The 17,498-nt window shown below is 36.8% G+C and overlaps 1 protein-coding gene across 6 annotated transcripts in view; it reads right to left on the reverse strand.

Annotated features, from left to right (window-relative positions):
* Positions 1-17,498, reverse strand: part of RIMS1 (regulating synaptic membrane exocytosis 1) — a 291,558-nt gene that overhangs the window by 26,764 nt on the left and 247,296 nt on the right. For all 6 annotated transcript variants that reach the window (XM_085217806.1, XM_085217810.1, XM_085217808.1 and 3 more), the window contains one exon: positions 14,793-15,025. In XM_085217806.1, the coding sequence (XP_085073932.1) occupies positions 14,793-15,025 (233 nt within the window). The remainder of the gene's footprint in view (positions 1-14,792; positions 15,026-17,498) is intronic.

Here is a 17,498-nt window from a genome sequence, read left to right on the forward strand (position 1 = left end):
AATAATTAGATGAGAGTGCAGAGGCATCAGTGAGCTTTCAGCAGGTCATCTGTATTTGGGAAAATTTCCTACGTGACCTTTCATTATGAGAAGTAGAGAAAATAAACAGTAGCTAAATAATTAGCAACTCCACCCTATGCATTATTTAATATCTTCAGCATCGTGTCCTTGTAAAAACACTGCTAGCCAGCATTCAGCTTGTTGGAACAAAGAAAAGGAAGAGAGATAAAGCCATCTTATATCAGTGTGACTGGCTTGCTAGTACTACTGAAGGGATATTCAATACATGCTAATTAACATGCACTTATTACATGCTAATTAACATGCACTTATTCTGACTTTGCTTGTTTGGTTGGTTTGGTTTAAACTATGGCAAGGAAAGCAATTAAAGTAGCTGCCACCCACAACAGATACCAGCTCCGTGAAACAATGCATGACATCAAATATTCAGTCACCAGCATTTGCAGATTTGTTTCTGGGTCATAATGACAAGGACTGCCTAGAAACTTTTAGCCTTCTTCAGAGTACCCCCTCCTCTCTCCCACCATCTCCTGCCCAAGGTGGTATTGCAGTACCCTATTGCAATCTGAAGGTGGGTATTAGAAAAAGTCAGTCTTCTGATTATTTGGGGAAAGTGGTCAGATGTTTAAAAACACATGCTACGAAATAAATGTAAGGTAATTTATTAGGTCTACCATTTTGGTCATGGTCCAACTTTGGAAAAGAAACAACTGTGTGGCACACTGGGAGAACCTGAACCATGGCTAAAGGAGGAATTTGGGGATTTCAACAAACTCCTGTAAAGGTCTGCACTCAGATATGGAGCACATGAGCACCACATGAAAAAAAAAAACAAACCAAAACTGTTTACAACTACATAGTACAGTTAAACCAAAACTGTAGTTTGCCACTCAAACTTCCATGTCACTTTTTCCAACATTTTTTTTCCTGAATTCCCTAGTCAATGGCAGTGGTTTATCTGTTAAGAGCTAAGTACAGACCTAGTTCTAACTGCACAAATATGTCAAGGTTGACTGTTCCAACATAAACACAATAGCTCTCCTCTTGCTGTGATAAAAAGCTATTGCCAAAGCCATAAATTTTTTCACATTGAAGGAGAAATACATGCAATATAATTGCAACTCAATTCTGCTGCACCAAGTCTGGATATGGTTGTGGCTCACAAAGGCCATTACTGAGAAGAAGGAAAGAGTTTTGTTTGTAGACCAGCTGGGTCTTGCATGTCACCTGTCTTAAGAAACCACTTCGAAGCGCTGCTGAGTTCCTCTATGCACGTAGAAGAACTTGGTTCTTAAGAGGGCATGCCTCTAAACTAAAGACAACTGAATCTTTCAAAATCTTTACTGCTTAGTCATTCATTTTAATTAACATTAACATTTTAATAAGGCAGTGAACCATATTGTGTATTTACTGATGAGTTTGTTTTTTAATGTCCCTTGAACATTTATTGTATTAACATTTTAGTCACTTTGCAGTCCTTACTGTATTAAGCAGATGAATCCAGTCAAAGAAATCCTCCTACCCTGCCCTGACCATGAACTCCAGAAGAGCCGCTCAGGCAGGAAGAAAAAAACAGAGTGGGATAATTTTCAAAGGGAGAGTGATGGGCAAAACTGATTTACTTTTATCTATAAATCCTAGGTCACATCTATACTTAATTCAGTGTTTCAGTTTGGCCATGCTCCGAGAGAGAACACTTTGCACCATCAAATCTAATCAAATGGGAGAGCTATAAATAAAGCTATCAAGAGCCATGTGAAAGCAAAACTAATCAAAACAGCAGCCCTGAGATTTCTCCCTGGAAGAGATGTGCAGGTATTTTAATCCGCTCTGTAAACAGAGAATCTATTTACATTTTAAGATAACATGCAAGCCTGACAAGTTCTGTCCTGAGATCAGAGAAAACTCTACAAATAATTTTTTTTACCCCAAAGTCACAAAAGCCTATGCATAATAACATTTCAATACTGTTTCACACTGATAGTACTAATTCCAAGTAACTTCAAAAACAAAAGCTGGGGAGCCATTTTGGGCATTCACCCTATCTTATCTAACCAGAAAACTTCTGTGCTTCACAAATCATGAATGTAGGAGCATAAAGACAACTGCTTCCTCTAGGCTTAGCATTAGCCTCCTCATTATGCTTATGGTCCGAATGTGCTCAGGAGCTGTAAACCATAGGGTAAGTGGAGAAGAAGCAGCTCAATGGAAAGCAAGGCAGATTTCTTCTTTGTACCAACAATGTGAAGAGGCACATCATTTTCTCATATAGACACTTCTGTCTAGGTTTTCTTTGTCAGTAATACAATATCCTGTATTTTTCTTAATTTATACACCAAAAGAAATGAATGAGCAACTCTGAGTTGTCCAACTTTCTAACAGAATTTCTACTGGGATTGCCAGACATTTAGAAGTCTTCAAAATAAAAAGATATTTCATTTCAAGATTTCTTTTAAAGCAACACACCAGAAACAGCTTTTTTTTTTCTTCTTTTTTTCCCCCCATATGAAAAAGTCAGTATGGGTGAATAAAATAAACTACATAGGAATACTTGTGTGGGAGCATCAAGGACTTTTGTAAACATTGAATAGTTTCAAAGCCATTCTCAGTTAACTTATGAGGGTAAACATATAACAGATCACTGAAAAAAAAACAAAAACATTTTATTCTTTCAGTTATTTGAATGTTTTAGTTTATGACACTGCAGTTAAATATTTGTAGAATTTGGTCTGAAAATCTCAACAGGTTGTCAAATCTTACTAAACTGAACTGCAAGCTCAAGAATGAATCTTCCAACAGAAACCTGAAGGTACAGAGAGAGGCAACATACACTATTCTCCAAAGTCTAAGCAAATGACTATACCGTGATCTGTAAAATAGAAAATAGTAATTCAGCGTCCCTGTTGCATATTTCATGTCTTATTAAGAGTATCTTATACCAAATAACTAATATATATGGAGCATGTAAGTTTGTAATAGAAATCAATATAGATGTAAAGATCAACATTTTACAGTGCTGGTCCCCTTACGAAATTCTATGACCACCATTTACTAAAAATTGCATGCATCAAATCAAAGAAAACATAGCACAACATTCAAAATGCCAAAACTGCCAATATAAGCCACAGTTGCTAAAAATATTTGCATTTTGACAACATATCAATGACTTAGAAATAACTAACTTTGTAGTCTTTGTATGCATAATTTGTCTCCCCTTGGCAATTTCTGGAAAATTTAGCAGGTTAGTAAAAAAGATTGCCGAAAAATTACTGCAAGTTTAGTTTAAGCACTTGAAATACCAGTACATGTACAAAGGAAAATAATAAACTGTTTGTGTAAAAATTACAATGCATATTTAAACATAATCTTCTGTTGAATTCTCAGTCATTTTCCTTAAAAAGAAATCATGTGTTGTGTTATAATGGAAGTCATCCGTTTGCACAGAGATTGGTCATTTCCCAGCATAAATACTGCTACTCATGAGCAGTGTCTTTAGATGGATTTACAATACAGCAGATAGGGAACAGTCCCAGAGGTTCTTAGAGTGTACCAGAAATAACTTCCTGACACAGCTGGTGAAGGAGCCAACCAGGGGAAGCAAAATCCTGGACTTGCTGTTTTTTAACAGAGAAGGTCTTGTGGGGGGTGTAAAGGTTGGAGGCCAAAGTGATCATGAGATGCTAGCTTTCTCGATTCTTGTTGAACCATGAAGGGGAGTCAGCAGAATTGCTACCTTGGACTTCTGGAGGGCAGACTTTAACCTCTTTAGGACCATGGTTGAGAGGGTCCCTTGGGAGGTAGCTTTGGAGAGCGTGGGAGCCCAGGAAGAGTTGGAATACTTTGAGGAAGTAATTTTAAAGGTGCAGGAGCTGAGCATCCCCAAGTCACGGAAGACAGGCTGGCAGGTAAGGAGGCCAGACTGGCTGAACAGAGACCTCTGGCTGGAACTCAAGAGCAAAAGGAAAGCTAATGGTCTCTGGAAGAGTGGGCGAGCTGATTACAGGTACGCAGTGAAGCTGTGCATGGAGAAAATTAGAAAAGCCAAAGCCCAGCTAGAACTGAACTTGGCCACTGATGTAAAGGACAACAATAAATATTTCTATAAATACATCAACAGCAAGAGGAGGGCTAAGGAGAATCTCCATCCCTTGTTGGATGCCGAGGGCAACTTGGTGACCAAGGATCAGGATAAGGCTGAGGTACTTAATGCCTTCTTTGCCTCAGTCTTTAAAATAGTAAGACTTGTTACTCCTGGGAATACAGCCCCCTGTGCTGGTAGATAGGGATGGGGAACAGAATAGGCCCTGCATAATGAGATGGTTTTAGACCTGCTCCAAAAGCTGAATGCTCACAAGTCCATGGGGCCGGATGGATTGCACCCTAGAGTGTGGAGGGAGTTGGCAGATTTGGTTGCCAAGCCACTCTCCATCATTCTTTGTCAATCCTGGCTAACTGGGGATGTCCCGGTGGACTGGAGACTGGTAAATGCGATGCCCATCTTCAAAAAGGGCTGGAAAGATGATCCTGGTAGCTACAGACCAATCAGTCTCACCTTGGTGTCAAGGAAGGTTATGGAACGGATAGTCTCGGGAGCCATCATAGATCAGTTAAAGGGCAACCAAGGGATCAGGCCCAGTCAGCATTGGTTTACAAACAGTAGATCCTGTCTGACAAACCTGATTTCATTCTATATCAAGGTGACCCACTTAGTGGATGAGCGTAAGGTTGTCTATGTGATCTACCTGGACTTCAGTAAAGCCTTTGACAATGTCCTCCACAACATTCGTGGAGAAGCTGGCTGCCCATGGTTTGATGGGCATACGCTCTGCTGGTGAAACACTGGCTGAATGGTTGGGCCCAAAGAATTGTGGTCAATGGAGTTAAATCCAGCTGGTGGCCAGACACGAGTGGCTTTGTACTGGGGCTTCCTCTATTTAGCATCTTTATTAACAATCTTGATGAGGGGATTCAGTGCACCCTCAGTAAGTTTGCAGATTACACCAAGTTGGGAGGGAATGTTGATCTCCTGAAGGGACCTGGATAGACTGGATCAATGGGCAAAAGTTAACTGTATGAGTTTCAATAGGGCCAAGTGTCGGGTCGTGCATTTTGGTCACAACAACTCCAGGCAACCCTACAGGCTTGGGGAGGAGTGGCTGGAAAGCTGCCTGATGGAAAGAGACCTTAGTGTACTGATGGACAGTCAGCTGAATATGAGCCAGCAGTGGGTCCAAGTGACCAAGAAGGCCAATGACATCCTGGCTTGTATCAGGAATGGTGTGGTGAGCAGGACTAGGGAAGTCATCCTGCCCCTGTACTCAGCATTGGTGAGGCCTCACCTCGAGTACTGTGTTCAGTTTTGGGCAGCTCAGTACACAACGGACATTGAGGTGCTGGAACGGGTCCAGAGAAGGGCAACAAGGCTTGTGAAGGGCTTGGAGACTAGTCCTATGAGGAGAGATTGAAGGAACTGGGGCTGTTTAGTCTGGGGAAAAGAAGGCTGAGGGGAGACCTAATTGCTCCCTTCCAATATCTGAAAGGTGCTTACAGTGAGAGTGGGGTTGGTCTCTTCTCACCATTGACAGGACGAAGGGAAATGGTCTTAAATTGCATCAGGGTAAGTTTAGGTTGGATATCAAGAAAAACTTCTTTACTGAAAGGGTTGTTAAGCACTGGAATAGGCTCCCCAGGGAGGTGGTTGAGTCACCATCCCTGGATGTGTTTAACAACTGTTTAGAAGTCATTCTCAGGGACATGATTTAGCGGAGGGTTGTTAGTTAGGGTAATATGATTAGATTGTGGTTGGACTCAATGATCTTTTCCAACCTGAGCAATTCTGTGATTCTATGATGACCAAGTTTTCTCCAGCAAGCAGGGCAGCCAACACTACTGAAGAGCCAAGCTTCCTCCTGAAGAGGCACAGTTTCACTGGATGGCTCTATCTTTTTTTTTTTTTTTCTTCCTCTTCTCTGTGTGTATCAGATGGGTTGGCAAGAAGCAACATGCATGTAAATGAGCTCTGGACTAGCAAGTAATATGATTTGCTGATTTTCTCCTCTTCTTTGTTCTATTTAAAGATTTGCCAAAGTAGTCATTACTTACATTAATTTAATTTATGTGCCATCTAAAGTATGCAGAGGAGTGTGGCAATAAATATTATAAAGAGATCAAATTCCTTTGTCATACTGTTTATACTACACTGCTGCTCCTTCTCTTCTTGGAAACTGAGTCAACATTGGACTGGCCAATAGCCCTGGCTAGCAGACACTACAACCAACTGATGCACATGTGGGAATAAAGCCAGAAATTGTCTTTGTTCATCATCTGTCCCTTCCTGTCATGCAGTGATGATGTCACCTGTGTCTCATCCATTTGAACTCAAACTTCCTTCATGGTCTGCAAATAGTAATGGAGGGAGTTGCTTTTAACACTACACCTAAGGTGTGCTCTGCAAAGTTCTCTAGCTGAAATTTTTCAGCTAATTTTTGTTTCAGTGGGAAAAAAAAGGGAGATACAGCAACATTAAATGGTTTGTGGATCTATACCTGCTCTATGTGATGTTGGCAACGTCTAGTAAAACTTAATTCATCTGAATTCTTAGTTAAGGAAATATACAGACTAAACTGTGCCTTTCAAACTGGACATAAGTTCTAATGCCAGAAGTCATTTTTCATCTAATACAATAACTTGAATAAAAAAATTGAAAAATATTTTAAAAAAATCCTTTGAAAAAAAAATTTACTGTGTTCATATTTCATTCCTTGTTAATTGAAATTCAGTGTATCTAAGGTTATTATCTGTGATTCCTCTGTACTGCAGAACTTACAAATATCTACACAGATTTTGCAGTAAAAGCAGCAAGTGATATTATCCTTGCAAACCCCTTCAAATGTTTTTTGATGCTTTGTTTTTAGCTTGCGTTTACTGCTTTTCATTTCTATTCATAGCCAAAAAAAAAACCCTAAAAATCCCTCAAAGCTCACATTCACATTCCTGTAAAAGTGCTAGAAAGATTGAAACAAAGTCTGTGAATCTGATGATACTCTGCATTCAGCTAAATGCACTTTATTAGAAAACTCGACTCTAATCTTTTCATCAAATGAAATCATTAAGAATAAAAATATATATATTTTTTAAGACATTCTGAATTAACTAATTTCTTGCCCCAGTGGCTTGAGAGATATGATACTTATATTGTAAATCTGGTGTTGGAATCAAAGAAAAATGTTCTGCCAATATTTAGATGCAAAGCCCTATTTTGTCCTTGACTGAAGTTGCACCGAAGCTACAATCCACAAGAAAAAACACAAGAGATGATTGAAAAAGAAGACTGCAGAGAAAATTCCAGTTGTGTGTTTGCAGGGAAGAATTAAGAATAGTTTTAAAATATTTTTAAAAAATTTTTCAAATTAAACATTTTTCAGTTACATGAGAAAAATAAAACTGTGAATGATTTGTAAAAAATACTATAATACACTGACTAGATTTCAAAATTTCTACTGAGAATACTTTGGCATTACTACTGTACTTTTAATACTGTACTTTTGGAAAGGAATAAATACTTCTAAAGCCCATGCTACCTATACACTGAAAATAGCCCAAAGTACAGTTAATGGAGTTAAATTACTGCAGTAAATCTCTGTTAAAAATGTAGAGAGAAAGTGCAAATAAACAGAAAATCAAAAGAATACTTTTGATTCTGAGTCAACCAATGATCTAGTAGGAGTCAAAGTCAAAATTTATATTTCAGGAAAAAGGAAAAGAACTACATGAACTACATGTAACACTAACTCAGCAGAGCGGTTGGACTTTGTTTGAAAATACTAGCCCTTATTAGGAAATCTCCTGGAAGATGAGTTACTGGAACTGAATTATGTTTCTATTAAGGGTACTGGATTCCTCAGTTAGACGGCAACAGTAAATAAAAGAGAGCACGCTTACATTCACTCAATAGTTTCAAAGAATTAAGTGTCATTACCAGAACAAAGAGTTCCTCACAAAAATAATCAGGCCTTTTTCTTTAATATTATTTTTCATCTTTGTTTGTTTCCCTCCTCCTGCAGCAACAGGTAGGTGCATTAGGAGCTCTTGCTGCTTTCAGTGGGGTGTTCTTTGCTTTGGTTGTAAGGCTTAGAGGTTTATCCTATCACTGTCTGTAGGGTACTATTACTGTCCTGGCTGCTGTACTACAAAGTTTTTTTTAGATTGCTTGAAAGGAAAAATCTTTCTTCATGTCATTTTCTCTTCATTCTTCTTTTTGTGTAACTGAGTTGTAGTTCTCATGGAACACTGATTACACAAAGCAAACTCTAATGTACTGCATGGTGCAAAATAACAAATCAGACAGGGAAGACTCTTGTTGAGGTAATGCTGAGCAGCAAGATGAGGCTAAGGAGTGAGGCGCAGAAGGGACCACAACAGTTCCACTAAGTTGCAGAAGGTTGTTTCTCAAGGGTATACAGTCTAGCGTTAAAGATCTGCAAAGTGTGCAGACATGATAACAAAATGGAGGTATCTGTAGGAAAAGAAGCTCATGTGCTACATAAGTGCTACATATTTTTGCAGAGTTGAATACCCAGTGCAAACAAATACTTTGGAAATGTTCTTCTACAATACTGTAAAGAAACAAGTGAACTACAGAAGAATAAACTAAGCCTGTAGGGCAACTGCACAACTGTAAGACTTTTGTTAATTCTAATACCTATGATAATTTTCTGAATCTACAATTATTTAATTATTTAAGATCTTGTAGTACTTTATTTGACTGAACAGGAAATGGGAAACAAATAAACAAAATAAACAAACTACAAACCACCAACAAAAAAAGAGCACCAGAAAGGAAATCCTATGAAAACGGTGACAAGATTAGGATAGACAAGAGAAACAGGCTGTTTCATCTCTAGTATGTTACATTTCTTGAGAGGTTTAAGATAACATTCTCCTGTTTTGACACTTAAAAATTTCATTATGATTTCTGGACAAACTTTACTAACTACTAATTTATACCCAAATGTTCTTATCAGTTCCTGATGGCACTGCCCTTCAGCTTCAGAAACATTTTTGCTTTTTTGATGTCTACTCCCATTGCATTTTTACACAACAATCATATCCCTGTTCAACCTTCAGATTTATAGGCTGATCAAATCAGGCAATAAATCATTCTTCAGGGTTTCTATTCCCACAAACATCCAGCATTCATTTTTCTGAAGGTTGAGTCACCAGTATTCCAGGTGAGCTGTCAGTTGTACCCCTTTCAATTATCTTAGCATTTTCTTAACTGCCCAAGGAAAAACCTTCCCTGATACATCCAGGATAGCATTTCTCTTTTACTTGGCCAGACTTTATAAACAGTGTATATTCATTCTGTGATTTTTATTATACCCATCTCTTCCACCTACATTCCTCCTAGATGACACACCTCCCAGACTGGATCTGGAAATCTTCATTAGTCATTCTGAAAGGAATGATCTTGCAATCTGCATTACCACATTTTATCCAAGTTCTATTGCTCTGGTCCTTGAGTTCATCAATCCTTCCCCTATATCACCTGGAAGTGATATGCTTTCCAAACCAGTATCATCAGTATATTCTACCAGCGCACGCATCATCTCTCTTTAAAATATTAACAAAATCTGACTGTGTTTTTTGTCTCAAAGACTCAACCAGGCAGCACTCTTTGACTGGCATTTTAAGAAAACCAGCTCATGCCTTCCTCTTAACCAGCATCGTCCCTGATGTCCAGTACTCCTTACTAATCTCCAAATTCTACCTCCATTCTTATAAAAAGAATGATTTATTGCAGTCTAGATAAAATTAGTCTACTGAACTTGTCCAAAAATTGGCCTTCTCATCAAATATAGTTTTCTAAGTATATTTATTTAATGACTAATATTAAAATAAACTCAGAGGCTGAAAGTTAATAGAAACATGCTCAGAAATGCATTGTCATTTCTTGTAATGGCAATCAATATAATAAAATAATTTGGAAAAGAAACACAGACCACTAGAAATAAAGTTTGTTAAGACCTTGTAAAAAATAGCAATATTATTTTCCTGAGCTCTCTTCTTTATGAAAGGAAGGAATTGGCTTTTCTGAGATAGAAAAAAAAACAACCTCCCTTCTCTCAAAAGTCTCCACCCTTCAGTACATTTCATTCTTGATTTATTATCTGCTTTATCTGTACTAACTACTACACTAACATGTATGAAATCCCCTTTGGTATCATAAAACTACAACAAGGATGGACAAAATATTATCTCTGCTTGCATTATCAAATTAAAAACAGATTTTTTCTAGCAGTATCTACTCTGAAATAATGTAGCTCCGAACTTGAAAGATTCTTTTTTTTTTTTTTTAAATTAATTTTCATTATCCAGGCAGTCTTTTTTTTATCACAGTGTAGGGGTGCTTCCTAACAGTCCAGCTGCTAAGGGCAGCCCAGTGTTATTAAAATACTTCCACTGAACTGTCACATTCTGCATCACTGGAGGATACACTGATACCCAACAAAACCAAGAAACTATATAACCCTATCCAAAAAGTCAATGCCCATGGCTTTATTTCTGTTTGCTGAAGTTAACCTTCTCTAACAAAAGACGGACAGCAAATAACTCCGGTTCTTAGGTAGAAATACTTCATTACAGTTCATACTATGAACATGGCAAGGTGTTTCCATTTAGAAAAAAAACACCACTATCAGTGAAACATGAAACTGGACATGGTCTTCATTCTTCCAATCTCCTTAGTTTCCTCATCTGCCACTATTTCAAAGCAGTTATTATGGAAAATATACAGAATTTACAAAATGGTATATTCTCACTTGTGTCTTATGTATGATCACTAACGCTTCGCAAGCAATGACAGTGGAAAAACAGTCAGAAAACTGACACGAGTGTTGTTGAGCACCATGTCTCAAAACCATTACCAGTCACAACATTGGTGGTTTCGTTCATACTTATCTTAGAGCTGGCATTTTAAGTCTTTCTACCTGTACTAGCTACCATGTTCCGTAAATCTCAATTAAGTAAACACTTCCAAATTACTTTGTAATTCCTTTTAACTCTTACTCTCACTGCTTTTAACAGAAAAATTGGTCTCCATTGGAGGCAACTAAAGAATGAAAATCCTTCAAGACCATAATTAAAAAAAATGAAAACACAGCCAGCTCACCTGTCAATTTGCCTTAGAAATTTGCTAGCCCAGCAGGCAATTGTATCAGAGTGAATATGTCACAATACTGCCCAATCTCTGGTAGCAAGATGGTGAAGATATGGTGGCAGAATGTTTGCAAAACACCTCATGAACTTTAGAAGAACAAGAAATAGTGTGCTTCTGACAGCAGATGACCTTTCTCAACCCCCCACCTGTTAACAAGGTTAGAAAGAAAAAGGGAGGGAGGGATCTTTTCACTTTCTAAGGTATTCCTCTGCAGATACTAGGAGATTTGGGACAGATGGGAATATTTCTGTTTACAAGCAATTGATCTTTTCTTTTTCTTTGCAAGTGAAGAAAATTGCTTCCACTCACCCAGAAGTGCATTATTAAGTCCCTATTTGTGGTATAAATTCTGCAGTAAAACTTTTACCTCATTAGGTTGCAGTTTCTATTTCAAAACAAACAAAGAATAGCAAATCAAAATACTGTATTAACGATGTCAACCTAAGTCACTCATTGGCCAGGAAAGTATGAGAAAATTATGCAAATTTAATTAAAAGAAAATTGCACAAAACACATCTGGAGCTGTTTTTATGCTTACAGGTCTTCAGTGTGGGTTCCTTCTTTTTTCTTCATTTATAAAAAAAACTGGTTTGCCATCAGAAATACTGCCTGCAGATTACAAGCATTTTTCTATAAACTGTAAAATCTACCCAGTTTGTAGTCACAACAAACAAATCATACTAAGAAAGGATTTCCTTATTTCAATGAACAAAGAGTATTACAAAATCTAAAACATAACTGGAAAGGTAGGTACATAACTGAAAGGTACTTTTCTTTGCAGAATTACTTAAGAATGAAATGTAATCCTATCACCGACAGCCTTGTAAGGCTCAAATTCAGAAAAAAATATTTTCCAACAGCAGTGGCCAATAAGGGTGTACAAAAAAATTTTGTTACTGGTTCTTCTGAATGTAAAATGCAAGTAAATCTGCCCCATAAACGCAAAGAGGTTCACGCATGCATGCACAGGTTCACACACACAAACCAGCACTCCTCTTTTTTCTTCGAAAAGAAAATTAACTCTTAGAAATAAATGCTACCTAGTAGCAGTTTCATATACAATTCCACATTTGTATAAGATTAAACCCACACAATGTGCTAAAAACAAGAATTACATACAAAAAATAAAATAAAATGGATTTCAGCCCTTTCTGACCATTTCTTCAAATGCAAAATCAAGATGGAAGTTGATTTTACTAGCTTTGGTGACAATAGTAAAAGGGAAGTTTTGATATACATGTTCCCTAGAAATTTGGGAACTCATATTTTCAATAAATACCCAATCTTTTATTGTTGTTTTCTTTTTTTTTTTAATCCATTAGTTTGAGCTATCACATAACCATTTTTAAAGATCTAGTTTATACTGCATCACCAAAATAAGTTTTTTTTTTTACTGTGAGTGGCAGAAACATAAACTTAATTAGGTGCAATATATTTAAATTAATTACTCATTTTTAGATTCCTCCTCTACTCTTGTACACCAAAAGAAGGAAGGGAAGTGTAGGAAGTGTGTACCAGATTTATGCATAAGTATTTAGTCTCCAATAATGGATTTTCTTTGGAAAATTATCAAGTCTCCTGTGTATATTCTTACAAAAATACATATTGATTAATCTCACTAATTTCTGACATAATTAAACTAAGAAAAAAAAATAGTGACTAATAAAACACACCACATTTTATTTGTTATACCAGAGATAATACTGTTTACCTAAGCCACTGTAAGGCAAAGTGAATTTCATTCTCAACTCAATTTTACAATCCAGAATAACACATAGTTGTGGTTCACAATTTGGTGTTTGCATTTCATTACAAAGTCAGGTGCCCCACTCCTTACAAACTTTCAATTTACATCAACCAACATTTGAAGAGCTATCGCAACTACATGTGGAGAATGGGAACATCTGAGCTTTAATTAAATGATGTTAAAAAGTGCTCAAAAGTCATTGTTTAGTTTTTAAGTCAATTATTAACCCTATTAAGAAGTTCAAGCAAGGCAAATCATCCCTAATTTAGGCAGCTCCCTGTAACTTTCTCTTAATCATACAACGCTGGTTCCTGACTGGAACTGGACTACTGGATAAGATGGTGCAAAGATATGCTCTAGTACAGCAATTCCTGTTTCAAAGAGATTTAGGAGCTAGAGAGGAGTGCCAGATCAAATTACAGAAATACCCTGTAAAACTGTTAAAATATTTTGTTCTTTAGTAAGGGTAGTGAAATGACAATCTAAATCCTTTCTTAACACTGCATCACCTTTTATAATCTAACAGGATGCAATTTTTTCTGATACATCTCAAATAATGACTTACTTTGTACAGCTATCTGTATTCAAGGCTCAGATTCAAGTGCTAATAATCTTACAGCGCTTTTGAGCAACACAGTATTAAAATTCTGGGCTTCAAATACGCCTGCTAGAGCTATCATTTAGTTCAACAGCATGATTATATGCTTTATGGCTTACAACTCCTTAATGAATACTGCAGAAAAATACTGAAATCTTTTCATTGAAGCTGACTAAGCTTTACATTTTCTAACACTTACACTGCTCATCTGTCCATAAAAGAAAAAAAAAAGTAAAAACGGAGATACTGCTTACCTTACTCTAGATTATCCTGACTATGAAAGAGAAGAGGTGAGATGCTGTATACTTAAATTCTAAATTCAATGCTAGGCTGAAGCTTTTTTTTTCTTATTTCTTTTTTTTTTTTCCTTTTTTCCCTTCACTTGCTTTTAGTAAGAAAGAACCCTTAGGGTCAGCTCCTGCTCACACTGAAGACAAGAGCAAAAGTCTTCATCAGAGTTCAATAGGAGAAGGAAAGGGACTTTAAAACATGTTTGTTTGTTTGTTTGTTTCTCCATTTTTTATCTTTCTGAATGAACTATTTTTGCCTTCAGGCAATGCAGATATTACGCTTTTAAGATCTCTGAAGTAGCACTGAAGAATTGGAAGTCTTATGTTCCTAAGGAAGCATCATTCTCTAGCCTAATTTAGCTGAATTCACTCACCCTATTTTGCCAGTGTTGTTTTTAAAGAGAAATTATTGGATTTACTTGTGACTAACAAATCAAAGATAGCTTTTAAAATAACATTTTTTGGCACTAAAGGTACAACCTGCTGTACAACTTACGTAATTGATATTTATTTGCTTAGATTTCAGTTCCCTCATTTGCCATCAATGCTTCCACTATGAAAAAAATTCTACACATAAAAGGTTGCTCCTAGTCAAATGATTATGCACTACTTATACCCACAGATGACTCTTTGCATTTATTTGCCTACCTGTAAACAAGGCTTCTAAGAGATTAAACACTTTTTGTTGATCAGGACAGAAAGTTGTTATAGTGCATAGCTAAAAGGCATTTGTATTTGGTTTCTTGAAGTTACCTCATGATCAAAGAACATTAACATATCAGAAATTTCTTTCACAGTTGGAAAATCTCTCCTAAGAAGACTATATCCAAATACATGGAACATAAATGCCACAGATGAAAGCATGGTAAACCATGTCTGGTGAGAGTCCTGCTTCCAAATAGCATGCGTCTTACTCACCTGTTTGGCTAAGTTGAGATGTGCTTCTGCTCCTTCGAGACACTATGGCAACCACTTTGGCACTAAGACTGGAACGCCTTTTCTTCCCACCTGTTCCAACCATGCCGACAGCCGTGTCCGACTGACTCCCATCATTGTGCTCCAGCTTATACATCTCTCCGCTCACACTTGTGCTCTTAGTGATTCTCCCTGAAGTTCCCATCCGTCTGCCTTGCATTTTAGGAGTAAATGTACTACATTTACAAAGTAAAAACAAACATGTTAATTTGTTTGTGCAGCAGTGCTTTCAGAAATCTTTTTTTTAATTAAAAAATTAATTGTAAGTTTAGATAATTTTTCTTTTTTTTGATTCACAAGTATAAGGTTAATTTGGGTACTCCACAGGATATATGTTTCCAGTATTGCAATTTGAGCTTCAAGAGAAAAAAAAAAGGAAACGAATGCTTTCCCAATAGCTTATCAGAGTGACACAGGAAACACTGAAAAGTATGTGTAACCTTCCTGCATATATCCTCAGAATACGGAGAGCAACAATTTTAGTGCCAAAGAGAATGAATGGGCCAAGAGTATATATGTTGGTTAATACGTGTATCTTATAGGCACAAAAGGCTTAAGACTTTCTAGATGTGAAGATAAAATCTCATGTAATTTCATACCTTAAGGAAAGAAGAGATAATACAACATGCAGGATTTTGTATGTTTACTCTCACTTTTTAATGGTAATCACAAAAATTGCAGTATGAAGGCAAAGTAAACGTGAGCTAAAGAACTAATAACCCAACAGAACTTCTACTAACTGACAGAAGAATTCCTGATTCAGTTTTGTTTGCTTTTCTTTAGGTATTATATTACATTTGAGCGTTTCTATGATTTTTTTTCCCGGTCCTGCACACAGAAGCTGGATAAAGTATTTTGAAACACACTCAGGTGAACAGTCTAAAATATGCACAGGACATACTAATGCACAGTCCTAACACTATGCTATGGCCAGGTGATGCCCTAGCTCTCATGATAGTACTACATTAGCTATCACTCTGCAGGGACACGGAAGTGAGAGCTGCAGCCTGACTCTATTCAGTCGTAGCTGTTAAATCAGCCCAGTATGTGGAATATTCCTTGAACTTGTATTGCTGACTAGTAGACCTACTGGCAACATACTGGCTGTAGGGTCTGCTTCTTCAGTAATTCTGCATTTTGAATTCAAATGTTAAATTTCCTTGTTTTATTTTGCTGTCCTGCCCAGTGGGTTATCTTTCCAGCACAAGTAATGGCCCTGGCCCCCCATCACCTTAAAAACCAAAGAAATAGAAGGGTTCATTATCCCGGGACATATTCCAGACAAACAGAAAGTCTTGCCAGGGAGAAATGAAGGCTACTGCATGAAAGGAGCTGACATCCTATGATGTGGTAGATGTGGACCCTGCAATCAATCCCTTCTAAAGACTTGGAATCTGCCCTTGTTAATTTCTGATTTAGAAAAACAACTAGAGCCTTTGCATAGAACAATGTGCTATGTTGCTTTGCAGTATTCAATACATTTTGGTGGACCACATGAGGCACACAGAGCTTAAAAATACATTCTCTCTTCTCTCCCATTCCATTGCAACTTTAGTGAATGGCTTTTAGTTTTGCATAGCAAAAATGTAAGAATACGTATTTAAAAATTGTTACATAAAATTCTCTTGTATTCTACTGCAGATATCCCCCCTGCTCCTCCTCCCCATACACATATCTGGTCTCCTTAGGAAGAATTTTAAATGTGCTGTTCAGTCTTTCAGAAAAAAAAAAAATCACAAAAAGACTACCTTCCACAAATATGCAAGTATCAAGGGAAAGGATCTATACGCAAACTATTTCTTTTCGCTTTAATGTAAAATCGAGTAAAAATATTTTAATTTTTCAAAATAAAAAATAAATGTATTCCTGAAAGCTGGTAAGGAGTTATAGGACTCACATGATGATATGCAAATGACAGTAACATCATCAAGGTCTTTAATATCTTGACTGCAAAATTTTCTCACATGAGTCTTGCTTAATCAGTAGTTCAAACCATTCACACAATTCTTTTGCAAAGTACTAAACTTCTTGTTTTAAAGAGAGATTTTCTAAAACACTTTAGAATCTGTACCCATAATTTTCAACACAGTCCAAATAGTAGAATTAAAAGTATTAGACTTAAATCCTACTGGCCAGACTAACTGCTTGAAAACAAGCACACTGCAAATACACTAGATTTGGACCCATAAGAGTTCTTTAGAAGTGCTTCAATCAGTAGCATTTCTGATACTGTTTGAAAACAGCATTCTAGGGGCACGGTACATTATAAAATCTGGAGCCTTAAATACTGTTATCTTCCATTACTAGATGGTACTAAAAATATAAGAATTTGTGAGACACGAATCAAACACTTAACTACTACCCTACAAGCTCCTGATGATGTAACCTACTTTCCTGAAAGGTACATCTCTCATGAATCTCGTCTATTTCATTTGAATATAAAACTATTTATTGTCATCATACATTAGTGAAATTTACAGTATAAATAAAAGTCTACAGCCATTTGGCTTGCCTGGGCCATGTTGAGTGAAAAGGAATTGTCTTGAGCCAAATATAAAATATATAGTTAATGTATTTAAGTAACAAAACATTTAAAAAATATATTTTTCATTAAAACATAAAAAAGAGGGCAACAAAAACATTAAAGTT

Source organism: Meleagris gallopavo, chromosome 2 (genome assembly GCF_905368555.1).
Source record: "Meleagris gallopavo chromosome 2, MGAL_WU_HG_1.1, whole genome shotgun sequence".
Classification (NCBI taxonomy): domain Eukaryota; kingdom Metazoa; phylum Chordata; class Aves; order Galliformes; family Phasianidae; genus Meleagris; species Meleagris gallopavo.